General features: G+C 40.2%; 1 protein-coding gene across 2 annotated transcripts in view; it reads right to left on the reverse strand.

Moving 5' to 3' along the window:
• Positions 1 to 15,647, reverse strand: part of ncanb (neurocan b) — a 131,512-nt gene that overhangs the window by 29,898 nt on the left and 85,967 nt on the right. For both annotated transcript variants that reach the window (XM_086088711.1, XM_086088712.1), the window contains one exon: positions 3,331 to 3,447. In XM_086088711.1, coding sequence (XP_085944837.1) covers positions 3,331 to 3,447 — 117 coding nt within the window. The remainder of the gene's footprint in view (positions 1 to 3,330; positions 3,448 to 15,647) is intronic.

Consider the following 15,647-nt stretch of genomic DNA (forward strand, 5'->3'; position numbering starts at 1 on the left):
TTGTGAAACTTCAACCCACCAGTCAACCTTTAATCATTTCAACCGGCGCTTCATTAATATAGACATTTATAAACAAGCACGTTAACGGGGCCCTCTTGTGGGTGACATTCACGCATACAATAGCCCAAGCGGTATTGTTTAACGCTCAAACGTGAACAGTCTTGGGTCCCATCATCAATAAGCTTTAATGCATGTACAGACACAAGGAGCGAATTATGCGGACGTATGGGTGTGCTTGCGCATTAACGGCGAGGGAGATCAATCAACACTGGTGCGGTGCATCAATAACCCGTGACAAATGTGCATTAACTACATGAATTACACACACACACACACACACACACACACAGTGCCAGTGATGATTTGCTGTGTCGCGGTTAATGTGAGCGTGTGTGTGTGTGGGTCGCAGCATTCATTGTAAAGCTTTATGGCAGAGTGATGGCAAGGAAGCGTATATGAGAAGAAATTAGACATGAAGTAGTATTGGTTTGTCACAGCCAATCAGTGAAGACAATGACCAAATCCCATCAATCACGCTGTCCATGATTAACACTGCGCTTAAACGTGGGAAAGTCTAAAAATGGATGAGAATGGTAACATAATAATACTTAATGATGTTCTGGAGGGAGCTGTACCGATTAATGAAATAACTCCAATAATTCCTTTTTTTTTTTTTTTAACGGTCACCACCAAATCTCTTCCACGAAGTAAACATGTAACATGAGCCAACTTGACTCTCATACACTGACACCCATGTCACTCACCAGACCAGGCCCCGCCTTCAAAAGCCATATGCGCTCAATCACTGATATTACAGTGTATGTAACCAAATTTTCTATAGTGTTCGTCCTCATTGAATTCATGGATTCATGCCAGGTTTCATGTTTTGTTTGATTGAACTGTTTATATCAATTTATCTCCGCTGCTATGTGAAAAACACTTATGTCAATTTTTGTCATCGTTTTACTTTTTTAAATCGTTTTTGGGATTGTCTGCATTCAGTTTCATGCCCAAAGCATAAAAATTTACAAAAATTGACAAAAATTGACATACGTGTTTTTCACAAGCTATGCTATGTGAAAAACACGTATGTGCATTTTTGTCTTCTTTTTTTTTTTTTTTTTATACTTTTTGACATTTTTGGGATGTCTGCATTCAGTTTCATCAATGTATAAAAATGACAAAAGTGGACATACGTGTTTTTCCACATAGCAGTGATGTTATGCTAAAATGGACATGGAATGACATTTTATTCCAGTTCGTATTTTTGTCGTTTGAAATGAAAATTACATTTTTATTTGTTTGGAATATTACAATATTATTGTGTGTGTGTGTGTGTATGAATCAATGAATAGCCCTTTTATTTATTGAAAAACTAATTTGTGACCCTTTATGATTTGTATTTGCTTTCTAATTTCTGGGTTTAAATTTAAGATTGAGCCTTCCTGTTACATGTTAAGATTGATCAAAAACTCTAAATTGACTGTGGGTGTCACGTGACCACAATCCAGGGTGTCCAAACATCCACTGAAACGGGCGAAACACGATCGCGAGAAATGCGACGGACGGGACGACTATGCTCATATAAGCCAGCGTGACGAGGCGACGGCCTGTTTCCGTTGTCCTCCTTTCACAGCGGGAGCTGGATGAGGAGTCCCTTTTGATATTTGCGCAGGCAGCACCCACACAGCCTGCCTCCTCTCATGATTCACTCGCAGCCCCTCATCCACAACAGCCAGCGTGTGCTGCTGCTGCTGCTCCAGTGCTTTCATCAGCATCTCCACCCCTCACTGAGCTCCAAGCTCCCCTGTGATCGCTGTGTCCTTGGCAAGTCTCTGCCGCACACACGCGCGCGTAACGCACTCGTACGCCAAGACGAGTGCACAATGACGGACATATTCTCCTATCACACAGCTGAGGGGAGCGATGAAGATCATAAGCATGGACACATGTGGTGGCGTACATGGAGATCACAGGGGTTCGACTGCTGGCATGTGGATAACCCCCATCGGTGCTTGGAGATGATCACTTATTGATTTTTGTTCATTAAAAATTTTTTTGATTTGATGAAGCAAATGATGGCAGTGAGACGCTGGTGGACTTTCAAGGGGTTCGCCAAGTAATTTGCTCCAATGTAAAACCTTTATTAACTGTATTTTTGAGTACAAAAAAAAACTATTCTAAGGATTTTTTTTTAAGCTGATGCTGATTTCGATATTTGGCAGAATAAAATTAATCATCTGATTATCTAGAAAAATATTTAATGAATTAAATAACTTCTTTTTAGTCACTGTTTTACAATACGTTGTCCCTTAGTATTAGTTTAACTTTACAACAGATAAATAAATAAATAAATAAAACTCACTTGATTATTATTATTATTATTTTTACAATTTTAAAATAGCTAATATTGGCCGATTAAATCGGCTGGCTGATTAATTAGTCGTCCACTTGATGATTTCATAATATGGGCTTGTGGTTAAAAAGCAAAGCGAGAAGAGCCTCAGTACGAGCTCCCTAGCTAGCTCCCATGCAGCTTGTTTACCAGCTAGGGAGCTAGCTAGCTAGCACCAAGGGATAAAGCTTAACTGTGGCAGGGTTTTTTACTTTCTGGACTTGTTTTTGCCACCGAGCTAGCTAGCTAGCTCCCATGGTGCTTGTTTACCTGCTAGGGAGCTAGCTAGCTAGCTAGTATCAGGGGCTAAACTGGCAGGGTTTTTGCTTTCAGGTGCTAGCTAGCTCTGTACCTAGCTCCAATGGTGCTCGATTACCTGCTAGGGAGCTAGCTAACATCAGGTGCTCAAGCCAAACTGTGGCAGGGTTTTTACTTTCTGGACCTGGATTTGCCACCTCTGCTCCTGCAATTGTCTGGCAACTAGCCCTGCGTGAACCCTGCCTCTCGCCCCAAATCAGCTGGGATAGTCTCCAGCTCATTAATGACAAGCGCTATAGGAAATAGATGGAATGATGGATGGTTTTGGATAAGGACAAGCCGATAGTATGCACAAACAATGCTTTTGAAGGCATGGACATGACAGCATTTTCAGTTATTTACTGACAGTCAGCATTCAGGTGTGAATTGTTACATGTATTATTTTTTTATTACATGATGATGCAAAATGCATGCATAGCGTATGACCCTAACTCTTCATAACATTTTGATGTGGGTCATGTTTAATTTTATTTTTAGAATATGCCGCTGGCAAATAAAAAAAACAAACCCTGGGGCCACTCTGTGCAATGAAGCGTACAGTGGCTTACAGCTGCTAAATGTTTGGCCAACGTATGCCCGCCCATGCCTCCATCTGTTGACCCAGAACGTCGACTCACCGATTTCGCAGCTCTCTCCGGAGAATCCCTGCGGGCAGTAGCAACTATAGCCGTCACCCTCCTGCAGGCAGCTCCCTCCGTGAAGGCACGGGCTGGTCTGGCACGGGTTGCTCTCCACTGCCAACGAAGAGAGTGCATAATTTATTCCTTGACAGAGAAAAAGCATTACGAGAGCGCCCGGGAATGTTGACAAACTACGACGGCAAATGAGGCGAAAGCTCGTCTCTTTTCTGACGCTCCGCCAGATGTTTGGCGCGTCACGCTACTTTTTATGGCAGACGGATACTCATCAACTTCCGAAGTGAGGTCACGTCTGACAAATGTGCCGAGGTCCTCGTAAAAAGAACTGATCATCACACGTTCGTATATACGGGATATATATTTTTTATGACACATTACTGCCGTGCGGGCAAGGCAATAAACATCATTTATGGAGAGAAGTCCAGGCCTCCGTTTGGGGAAAAAGCCTTTTAATGGAAGATGACATTGCAATTATTGCACTTCATTTTTTTGTATACACTGATATTGATTATGCTGGAAACGCTAAAGCTGAAATGTCTCTCAGGTTATGCAATTGCAATGTTAACAAAAAATAAAATCCATCCCTAATCAGTTTTATAAAGTTTTATAAAGTGATGCTTGAGTAAAAGTACCTTAGAAAATAACATTATAGAATGTAAAGTCACCTTGTTGAATATTATTTGACTGAAAGTCTTAAAGTGTCTGACATTAAATGTAGTAGTGGAAGTAAAAGTATTTTAGAAAAGTGAATGAGAATCTTTAACTATAGTTGTATCCATTTTTATTTTATTTTGTTTACTTTATTTACTTCAGTGGTGTAGTTAAATACCTGTTAGCTAATGAATGATGTCTCCCTAATTTGTTGAAATTTAGATGTTTCTGGGGTTGGTGAAAGACTCTGGTTGGTAACCCAGTGGGTAGGTAGTAGGTGATGTCTGGTCGGTGTTGGATTTCACTTTCCTTTCTTTTCTTTGATCCTTCCTCGGGTCTCCTGACAACCTCACGACTTGAGCTGGATTCTGAAGTATTTAGGTGAGCGGTATGGGAGCAATGATGATGACATGTCGAATCGGTAAAAAAAATTACCGAATGAACAATACTGAGCTCTCTCTCTCCAAAAAATAAAAATAAATAAAAAAGCTAATGAGCGACGTTAGCTAGCACGTTAGCCTGGCCATTTCATTAACCGCATGCCTAAATAGCACCGGTCCACACGCAAATGCGTAGTGTAATAGTAGAAAGGAAAATACTGCATACACGTGAACGTAAAGTGAGGCGGCAGAGGCACTCGTGCCAAATATGTTTATTAACAGGCTTCTTGATTGATAGCAGCGACCCATCCACACACACCAAATCCAGTTCCCTTTTTTTTGTTTTGTTACGTCAACTAAAAAAAACGCTTCAGATTTTATTTTTAGTAGCCAAAAGAGTAACAAAGACTGGTAAATAAGATTTTGATGGCATGATATTAGTGAGCAAAAATATGGTTTTATAATGGTATCAAAAATTAACGCTCTAAAATCAACTTTTAAAAAAATATTTGGATAAATAAACTCATGTTTTAAATATATATATTTTTAAACAAAAATAGAATGAACGTGTTAAATTTGACCCAAACCGTATGGAAGAGTTACCAATAGGAGCACTTGCTGGAAACAACAAGGATTGCATTTCCCCTGAAAGCTTAGCTGCCATGAAAGTGAGTCGACTCACACACACGAGTGCATGCGTGCACACACACACAGATATTACAGCAGATTATGTTCAATTTCCTGCAAGACGACATGCGAGACTCCCATGACAGGCTGCCAGCAACCCATTCTAGCACATACTAGAGCGCAACGTCGCATGCTGAATGGCAGAGAGCATCATCCATCACTGGAAGGTTAATGACATATGTCGGGAGAAGACGACGTGATCTTCCTCCGAGGGGCGTAAATGTCAGGCCGTGGAGCTCGGGCCTCAAATGTTTCTGCAGCCCGGAACATTGGAGGGGCCCCTTCATCCCTCAAATTAGCGAACGGGAGCAAAGGACGCTTACAAATCACAGAATCGACTCACGCCCGCGAGCCTCGGGGAGGACATGCGGAAAATGTTTCATTGTCGGGGAAGGCTTAGTGACATCAAAATGCTTTTAATGCAGGTGCTTGCTTTCTCTCCAATTCCGGTGGAGCTGTGAGCTTTTGCAGAGGAGATTAAAATTGCATGTGTGCGAATAAGTAAAAAAAAAAAAAAAAAAAGGGAATGGGAGCTAGCTGAATTCAACCGTTTTTCTCTTAAAGTACAACTAAACTGCACTCTGCCTCATACAAAAAAAAATAAAAACACATAAAAAACTTCATTTAAGTTGTGAGCATCTTTAAACCGACCTGCAAGTTTTCCAAGCACTTCCTGGCACAGTTATCTGCACTGCAGTGCTGTTAAAGATAAGTGGTCTATCTCGGCATGCTTGCGCAGGAAAAGCTCCACAAAACGTTTTAATCATCAAGTGGACATGGTATTTATCTGCATTCATCCTGCACATACTGTAGATCTGACTTAATTACATTTGAAGCCATTAAACTCATTCACTGCCATTGACGGTTATAAACGTCAAAAAATAATTGTAACAATTTTTATTAGCCTAACCTTTTTTTTCAACTTTTGTCAACAAGAGTATGAAAACCTAGAATTTATTTTATTGTACATTTCTAACAGATATAAAATTTGTGATTAATAGTGAGTTAACTAATTTTTAATAATCATCTCAGGCGATTAAATTTTTTAATTGTAATTAATCGCATGACTTCACTAGTTTACTCACGATTAATCACAAATTTTATATCTGTTCTAAATGTACAATATTTTTCTCTCTCTAGCTTTTCATACTCTTGTTAACAAAAGTGGGGGGAAAAGTTAAACAAATAGAAATAGTTCTAATTTTTTACGTTTATAGCCGTCAACGGCAGTGAATGAGTTAAAGCATATGACGAGGAAGAAATTGGCAGGTGTGTGCCGTCAGTTGTTGATTAATCATTGGACCTCGAGTTGGGAGTACAGCATCGAATATTTATATTGCATTTACTTTTATTCTCTTTTTTAATTCACTTCCAGTCACAGTTGTGACAGCTCCACTTCATGCCTAACATATGAACGACAGCATTTGAGCATCTTAATGTGCACGCACACAATAGTTGGGATTCCATCCACCCGTTTTTATTCAAATAAAACTGAATGGAAACGCTAGAAATTCGGAAAAGGGCCTAAAATTCATTTAAAAAAAAGTTTTTACGCTTATAGGGGGTGGATTTTGAAGCGTATCAAAAAAAGGAAAATGCGAATTTTGGTGATGGAAACAGGTTTTGTGAATAACCGCTGGCAAGACCGGATACACGTCGCACGTTTTGACCGGATATTACGTCCTGTGTACGTTTGTAGTCCCAAAGCATAATGTTGGACGATAAAGTAAGTACATTTTGGGGGGACAACGAAACAGAAATCTTTTTGGAATTCATTAAAAATGTTGATGCAAAACAGAATTACAAAAGCAAACTCATATGACGTCATCGCACGGCGCAGTCGCTTCCTGGTCTTGTTCTTTTAAATTACTGGTGGATCACATCTCTATGGTGTATAGCGCCACCTACAGCGGCAGAGTCTCCTCTCAATATTTGCAAAAGAAGAACAGATGGACACGGGCATAAGTCGCACGTCCGTTTTGTGCATTTTCAGTACATTTGCTTAAACAATTCAAAACAATTGGATGGAAACCTGACAAATTTTTAAATAAATTTTACGGGAATCTTTTTAAAAATTAAAAACAAATCTGCACTGTTTCCATGTGGATGTACATCCCCAGACTTAACCCCTATTGAACATGCATTTTACACACTAAAGCAGATACTGAAGAGCATAAAAAAAAAAAACAATTGCAAAGATTCAGAAATTTGGCAATCTCAATACCACATATTACTAATGAAATTTACTTATAGCTATTTTAGAGTATTTTGACTTTTTCAGACCCGCAGGATATTGTTTTCAATAATTATATACATTAGATGCTGAAGCTACCAAATGACATAATATACTCTCTCCTTTCACCAGTAGATTTTGATTCTGCCTGTTTCCACTGTTTTATAATCAGCAGTAGAAGAAAGTTAGATAAATTCAGCCATTTCTTACAAAGTGCGCTGATCTCACCTAAAATGGGCCATCGTTGCCATCTACTGGTCGTTGTGCGTCAGTAAAGTTGTTTCCAAGCTTGAAAATTACAGTGGAGCAACATCAGACCCTCCCCCTCCCATTCCCATTGAAAAAATCAATACTCATCAATAGCAGTTAAATATTAAATCTAAATTTTTCTTTGAAGGAACTGGCCTTTCGGTGTACCCGGAGAAGATACATGCAAGCTTGCGAGCAAATTTCACAAAGGAAGGCCTGCGCCGAGATTCAAACCCAAAACCTTAAAACTGTGAGGCAGAGATTTTAACCACCATCTGACCACCGTGCTGCTGAGAACAATCGAACCGGAAATAGTACTAAATGAATTACAAAAGCATGTGGATGATCAGTACTATGTGAGCAAAACAATGAATTCAATATCAATTGTCCACACCATGTGAAACAAAAGTGATCTGTAGGGAACCAGTCGCGCCTTATGCACCATTTGTCCACAGTCATGCGTACATTATCAAGGGCAGTGTTCTGTATTCTGCAGCAGACTTTGATGTTTGTGGACCGAATTAAGTGAGGGAATCGGAAGAGAGAGATGCCGGCCAAGCGAGGGACAGTGAAGTCGCCGAGGGAGCCGCGCCATCGTACATTTCTGCCTCTCTTATAAAGCCTGTATCTTATGATTAATTACACACTGCTCTTAAAATAGGACGGCCAGTTCATTTCCACTAGGGCCCCTTCTTCTTTTTTTTTTTTACTATTTCTCTGTGCAGAGAGCAAGAATAGTGGGCTTTAACGCTGGTAGCTGATATACAAAGTGTAAAGTCTGTCACCAAACTGATATTCCCACAGCCTAGCAAAGCAATGTGAGCTACAGCTCTAAAGGGGTCACCATCCCAAGTTCCTTCTAAGCCGTACAGCAGGGAGATTAGCGACGAGTCGGCGTGGAAGCTAATGCACACAATCAGGATTTAGAACCCACCGTGAAACTGGATTGCCGCAGAAGGAATGTCGAGCAACGGAAACATCTTGCCGAAAAGCATGCAGATGTCACATAAGTGGAACAATCTAGAACTTGAACAATTTGGAATGAAGCAGCAAAATCCACCCGTTTTTACCCATCTCAGGGGGCGGCCATTTTGCCACTACTGAAAATGACATCACATGCTCAAGGGCTCACGTAACGACCAATCATGGCTCAGCTTGTGAACGTCACATAACCAAACTCAGAAAACAGGTGAGCCGGGATTGGTCGTTACCTGATCCCTGAGCAACTGTGATGTCATTTTCAGCCGACAGTAAGTGCCAAGATGGCCGCCCCCTGAGATGGGAAAAAAAGGTGGATTTTGCTGATGAATTCATGGATCAGACCATCTTCAGGACATCAAAAAATCATCTTGAACAACTCTATCAGACTTCATAGGACATTTCCGTCACATTAATAACTCATTCACTGCCATTGATGCCTATAAACGTCAAAAACATTTTTCCCCCCACTTTTCTTAACTAGAGTATGAAAACCTAGAATTTTTGGAAAAAAAAGAAAAGATTATAAAAAATTAGGGGCGTTAGGCGATTACAATTTTTTATTGTAATTATTGCATGACTACAATAGTTAATTCACAATTAATCACAAATTTTATATATGTTCTAAATGTACAATACATTTTTTTTCTAGGATTTCATACTCTTGTTAACAAAAGTGGAAAAAAATTTCAACTAAAAGAAATAGTTCAAATTTTTTTTGACATCTATAGCCGTCAATGGCAGTGAAAGAGTTAAAAAGTCAAAACGAGGTCATTAAGTGACCATACATAATTTTTTTTGTCATTTTCGCAGCAATATTTTTTTGCACTCATGCTTATCAGTCCATATTGTGGCTGTACTCGTACCCAGTGATCCTTGTAATAGCTTTGCAGAGACTGCGATCATGCCTCGGCCCATTCAAGAGCCCCCCCGCCCGCCTCCTCTTAGAGGTCAGAGCCTGATAACCTGAGTCCGGCATTGAGAAGCTAATCCTGCAGCGCGATGCGGCGGAGCGCACGGGAACACTGCCCAGCTGCCGCCGCTTTAATAGAGCCCTCATGGCCATCGTCATGGCGGCCAAGGCTCAGTGGGTGAAATATTGCTGTTGTAACATGCATGGCCAACACGTGTTTGTGCAGTCATGATGACACAAAAAAAAGATAGAAGGGTGAGGCCAAGTAACACATCAGTGACATGATGTGGGAAAATGACTATAGTGGTGCCTTGAGATTAGGATTGAGCAATTTTAGAAAACATACTAAATGCGATTTTTTCCCCATACTATTATTTTTCAAAACAAAAAAAACAACAACATATGTCCAGTCACTCATATTTTACAGAACCAGTGTATTATCATTATTATGGGGATAAATACCAAAATAACATTTTTTTTCATCCAAAACTCTTTTTGGATTTCTGACTAAAATTGCGATGAGAACACAGTGTTCCAGCAGGCTTGGCCACACAGTATAGTCTACAAATATTGTTGTTGTCCGCGAAGAGATGTCTCTGACAGGCTGGGATTGATGAGCGCTGCAGGGGGGAGACAGCTTCTATTTCTGTGTGTGTGTGTGTGTGTGTGTGTGTGTGTGTGTGTGTGTGTGTGTGTGTGTGTGTGTGTGTGACTGCAAACACACACACCTGCGCGTGTTTGTTCAGGCATGAAACAGCAACACTGCATGCAACATCCACGATCTCGTAGAAAAGCATTTCAAGGCAAACGCTGGAAAAAGGGGAAAGGAATGCTGCAATCGCTGTTGACGGCGCTCATCACAGTTTACATTCACAGCTGAATGCTTGACTCATCTTGACAGACGGGAATAATAAACATAAAACAAACATTACTTGCATGCTTGAATGTAAAAACTGGAGTTATTTTTTCTTTGCGTGTATGAAAAAGTTTCATTGGACATAATTGTCACACTGACCTTAAATAAACAACTGAAAACACTGTAATGTGCATGCCAGACCAGTAGGTGGTGATACCTTAAAAAAAAACATTACACTTGCACACTACCATCCACCCATTTTTTGATAGTGCTTGTCCTCATGACATTAATATTTGTCAAATGTGCCAACAGGAAAATGCCAAATAAGAGGACCTGAGCTGAGGTTCGAACCCAGATTGTCTCGCAGTGTACAGTTTGGAATTTGACGTTCATATGATATTACATATTTGGCATTAGCAGTAAAGGTGATATGCCCATTGAAAGAGTGTTAAGAGATCCGGGTTCGAATCTCCATTGAAATATCCAGTTGGAGTTTTGTATTGTACTGTAACTTTATCTTTGGTTTTACAAAGATTACAACTTTTTTTTTTTATTATTTAAAAAATAGTACTGTTTAACCACAATTCAAAAGTCATGATTTTCATTTGCATTGAATTTGCATTTGCTATTATAATAATTTTTTCATTAACTGAGGGTAACAATTTTGTCCACGTGTGTATTACAGAGGGCCATTTCCTTATTGAAAACTAGGGATGTTTGACACACTTTTTTTCCAGACCAGTATCAGTTTAGTCACAGATACCGATATCAAGTACCGATACCACAAGTACTTTTGATACCTATAAAAAAAAGAAGTAATTTTAAAGAAAGACCTATATATCCCAATAAATAATTTTCCATTAAAAAAAAATTCTAGTTCTTAATCAGAAAATGGCCACAAGAGGTGGTACCCGTATCGGCCGCCGTCAGGAGTACCAATACTTTGAAATAAGGCCAGGTATCAGCCGATACCGAGACCTGATATGGTTACTCGCCCATCCCTAATAAAAAACATGTTTTCCTCTCAAAAGTCAAACTGATCTGAGGCAGAGGCCCCCACCAATTTGTGACTCCCCCCCCCCCCCCCCCCAGATCAGATGACATTCTCAGAATAAGGCCGTAAACAGCACTGCACTTTGCGTGGTTCAGTGCACCGTCGACCAACCCATTTGTTGTGAATGTGAAGCTGGCGGCGCCACTCTGCACGTATTTGAGTGGTCAGCTCCTGAAGAACTTGAACTTCATGCCAACGATACACAGCCAGACTGTTACCGTGTCACTGAGTTCAGTAGTGCGAGTGGAATATTGAACTAATGCTGACACTTTGCCAGCTGTTGGTGCCTCGATTGCACAGGAACGACCTGTTTCAAGTACGCTGCTACAAAGAAAGAAAATGGGCAGTGAAAATCGGTAATTCAAAAAAGTTGCATTCGCCATCCAACCAGCAAGAGGTCCATCCACGTCCTTAATGACGAGGCAGTGATGAAGACTAACGTATAGAAATTTTAAAGAGCAATTTCCTCGAAATACAAAGATAAGAACAACAAAATAACTCATATCAATCTGCATTTTGGTCATTTTTTCCCCGTAATCATTCAATTTTGTTATGGTTGTTAAGAACTTTAGAAGACATTTATTTGCATTTTACGAGAACTTTAAGCAAATCCCGCTCTCAGAATCCTCAGCCTCGAGGCACACTAAAGTACTGCCTGGTGATCCATTTAGGCAGCTGTGTGATGGAATAAAAAAAAATGCAAAATGTTATGACGATGAGTCAAAAAGGGAGTTTGTTGGGTACGTCAATGACAATATTTTGTTATTGATTTGAATGAAAGACAAAGCCAAAAATATTTGTGGCCCTTTAAAAAGGGGAAATCCCTTTTGTCATTTTTGTTGTTGTAACTGTTAGCATAACCTGGCAAGAGTACATTAGTAAAATCGACAAACAGAACAGCAAGCTGGGGGAAAAAAAAGGTTTCTGACAGCAGGATGAAGAGGACTATCGTTACACCTGACAATTCCCAGGTTGTCCTAAATCAACGGTGTTATCTCGCCTTTCACACCGCCAAGGATATAATCCATCTTGGCTCCTCATCACTCGCAAGCTGTCCAATTTCTTCTGCCTCTTCTTTCCATGTGCCTTTGCACTCATTTCCAGGCTGTTGTATTTTTAATAATCTGACCATTTTCAGCACACACTTCAGGAAGAAGGTAGGAAAAAAAGATATGTGTGTGTAAAAGTCCACCATGGATCATCAACTATTCATGCAGGGACTTACTGTGTATATCAGGGAGAATGCATTGTTGCATGTCAAGCGTATTATTCAAAATAGAAGAGGTGCTGTGTGATATGTTCATTTCATGTACAATCTGAGTGACAGTGGCGTACAACAGGGATCTGTTTCGAGTCTTTACACTTTTGAGAACCGGGAAATACAAATGTTGCTAGTACCAGACCTGTTTCTTTCTGCCTTGCGTCCAAAAAGCATAGCAGCAAAATTTTGGAATAAATAACAACAATTCAATTAACTAAGGCATGCAATAATATGGTCCAGCAGTGTTTGGATTATCACGTTTTATAAATGTAAGTACTTATTTTGGAAAAGAAAATGATTTTTTTTACCACAAATACAAAACATCTTATCCGGCTTTTCGACGCTTTTGCGCTGTTTATTTGCAGCCTCCACTTTCATAAATGGGATTAACAAAGCTGCTTAAAGGGATGACATCATATGGAGGCATAAATTCATCACCAAAGTTCTTTTTGTTCATTTTATATCTCCCAAACAAGAACACACGGACTCCCTGAACTTGTGCAAATGCATGTTTTCCCCTGATGTATTATAAAAAAAAAAAAATAGAGCCCTACATCTGAATAAGAAAGCACAGATTGGGGATTTCACAGTCCCTCGCCTGCCTGCATATTTCCCCCACTGTGGGTAAAAATCTATCTTTTTCTCTGACAGGCAAGCGGCATTAATAAGAAGAACAAGCTCGTGGGTGTTTGCTTGGAGACCCGCTTTAAAACTCCACAAAGAACTTCGTGCGACCTCTCAGAACCCCCCGCTAGTAGAAACAACCCGCTTCTGGAACATCCCTTGAGGACGCTGCTGCAATTTGCAAACATGCCTCTTTTCTCACCAGGATGTAATTTACACCTGCGCGGCACACACCCCTCGAGACGTCACCTCCCGCTAGAGACTGATCATGTGGGTGTGTGTCCCACGCGACCCGCATGAGGAGGGCGCTCACCCGTGCCGCGTGATGCGCTGTGACGGACGCTCGGAGCCGAACGGCGCCGCCAATGCTGCTGCTTTGGGGCTCAGTGGGATAGCACAGCAGGGCGTGTGAGCTCATCCCTCGGAAATCTTTGCTGCTAACCTCCAAGGCATGGGGGACTCTAGTTTGAGTAGTTTGTGCCTTAAAGTGTGACCAAAGTGTGTGTGACAGCAATAAGCTAATTTGTTTACGCAACCACAGATGAGGGCAGGATTTGTGTACAGACTCTTTTTTTTTTTTAAAGACAATTCATGTCAAGCAAAACTGGAGTAATTGAGTAGCTACCCGAAACATAAACGTGGACCACACATTATAGACTGATCAACACAATGGACACAACATAAAGCTAAGTAACATACTGTAAATCAATGTAACACAATGGAAGGTCACGTAACTCTTAATGTAACTCATCATAACTTCATGCACCTTGCAACACAAAGCAATGAAACACAACGCAACTTAACTCTGCTAAGTTATCAGCGTAACAGAACTCAGCATAATATATCCCGTTATGACGTAAACTTGACACAACGTAACTTGGCGTAACGTATCACAAGGTATGGTAACTCAATGTAACGTAACTCAGCATAATGTAACTCATCATAACGTGACTCGACGTAACCTAACTCAACGTAGCCAAACTTAGCGTAACGTGACTCAACGTAACCTAACTCAGCGTAATGTGACTCGACACAACGTAGCCTCAATTGCCATAACATGACTCAACATAATGTAACTCCACGCAGATGACCTAGGACTAAAGTAACTCAATCTGAGATAACTCGGTGTGATGTAACTCAGAGTAACGTGACTCTACATAACCTAACTCACCGTAACCCAACTTGACGTAATATGACTTGGCGTAATGTAACACCACGTAACTGACAGACATAGAATAACTTAGCGTAATGTAAATAAAATCGCCATAATGTAACTCAGCGTAACGTGACTTGGCGTAACCTGACTCGGCATAATGTAACTCAATGGAATGAAGCTCAGTGTAACGTAACTCAGTATAACTCAATGTGACACAATTTGATGTAACTTAACTCAATGTAACTCAACAACGTAACTCAATTTAAAAGTAATATAATGTTACATTAGTAGGGATGCACCAAAATAAAAATTATTGGCGGAAAATTAGGAAATCAATGCCGAAAACCAAAATACCTATACGGTACCTGGAAAAAAAAAAGATTAAAAAAATCCTCCCCTGGATCATTTTATGCACATTAAATTATATAGATAATCCTCCATTTATGTCTTTCCTTTATTATTTTAATTTGAACGTACATATTTAGTTGAATGTGTTCTATTTGGGGCAGTATTTGAAACACCAAACCAGCCGCCTGTTTGGTTTATAGTAATTCGGATGCTATTTTCTCAAATGCATTTAGTGTTAGAAGAACATCTTTTTGTTCCGCGTGTTCGTTGTTTTTCGGGTAGAGAGAATGCTGATTTTCTGAATACAGACTGGAGATCGGTGAACAGTTCCTTCGAAGGTTTTATTTTACAGAATATTCTGGTCACTTATGAATGACAGACAAATGGCTGCTTCTCATCACAAGTGCACCGATTGCTGACACTTACAACCTTCTTATACTATCTTGAAGGGCGGTACCACCACCCCCAAGCCCCCCTCCCCCGTTTTCTTTAGCCACATAAAGAAAAGAAAAATGATTCATGATCAACACTTTATACATATTTATTAAGGATGGGCAAGTACCGTTACCAGGTATTGGTATTGGGCTGATAGCCGGCCTTGTTTCAAGATACTGGTACTCGCGACGGCGTCCGGTACTCTTATCTTGTAACCCTTTTACGATCAGGAACTTCAAATTAGAAACTAGAAGTCTCCAGAAAATGACGTCAACGAGATCGTCTGATTTCTGCAAATGTGTCTTTCTCGTCCTCGGTAGGATATCTGGGGGGAGGCACTAACAGGCAAAGCTAACCCATAAATTATCATCACATGTAATAATCAACTTATAAATTACTTTGATGGTTACATCATACTTTTTTTTTTCATTAAATGCATGGCCCTCGGAGGAAGGGGCTATTGTGCCAAGT

Source organism: Leptonotus elevatus, chromosome 11 (assembly GCF_054856555.1).
Source record: "Leptonotus elevatus isolate MCC_2025b chromosome 11, RoL_Lele_1.0, whole genome shotgun sequence".
Taxonomy (NCBI): domain Eukaryota; kingdom Metazoa; phylum Chordata; class Actinopteri; order Syngnathiformes; family Syngnathidae; genus Leptonotus; species Leptonotus elevatus.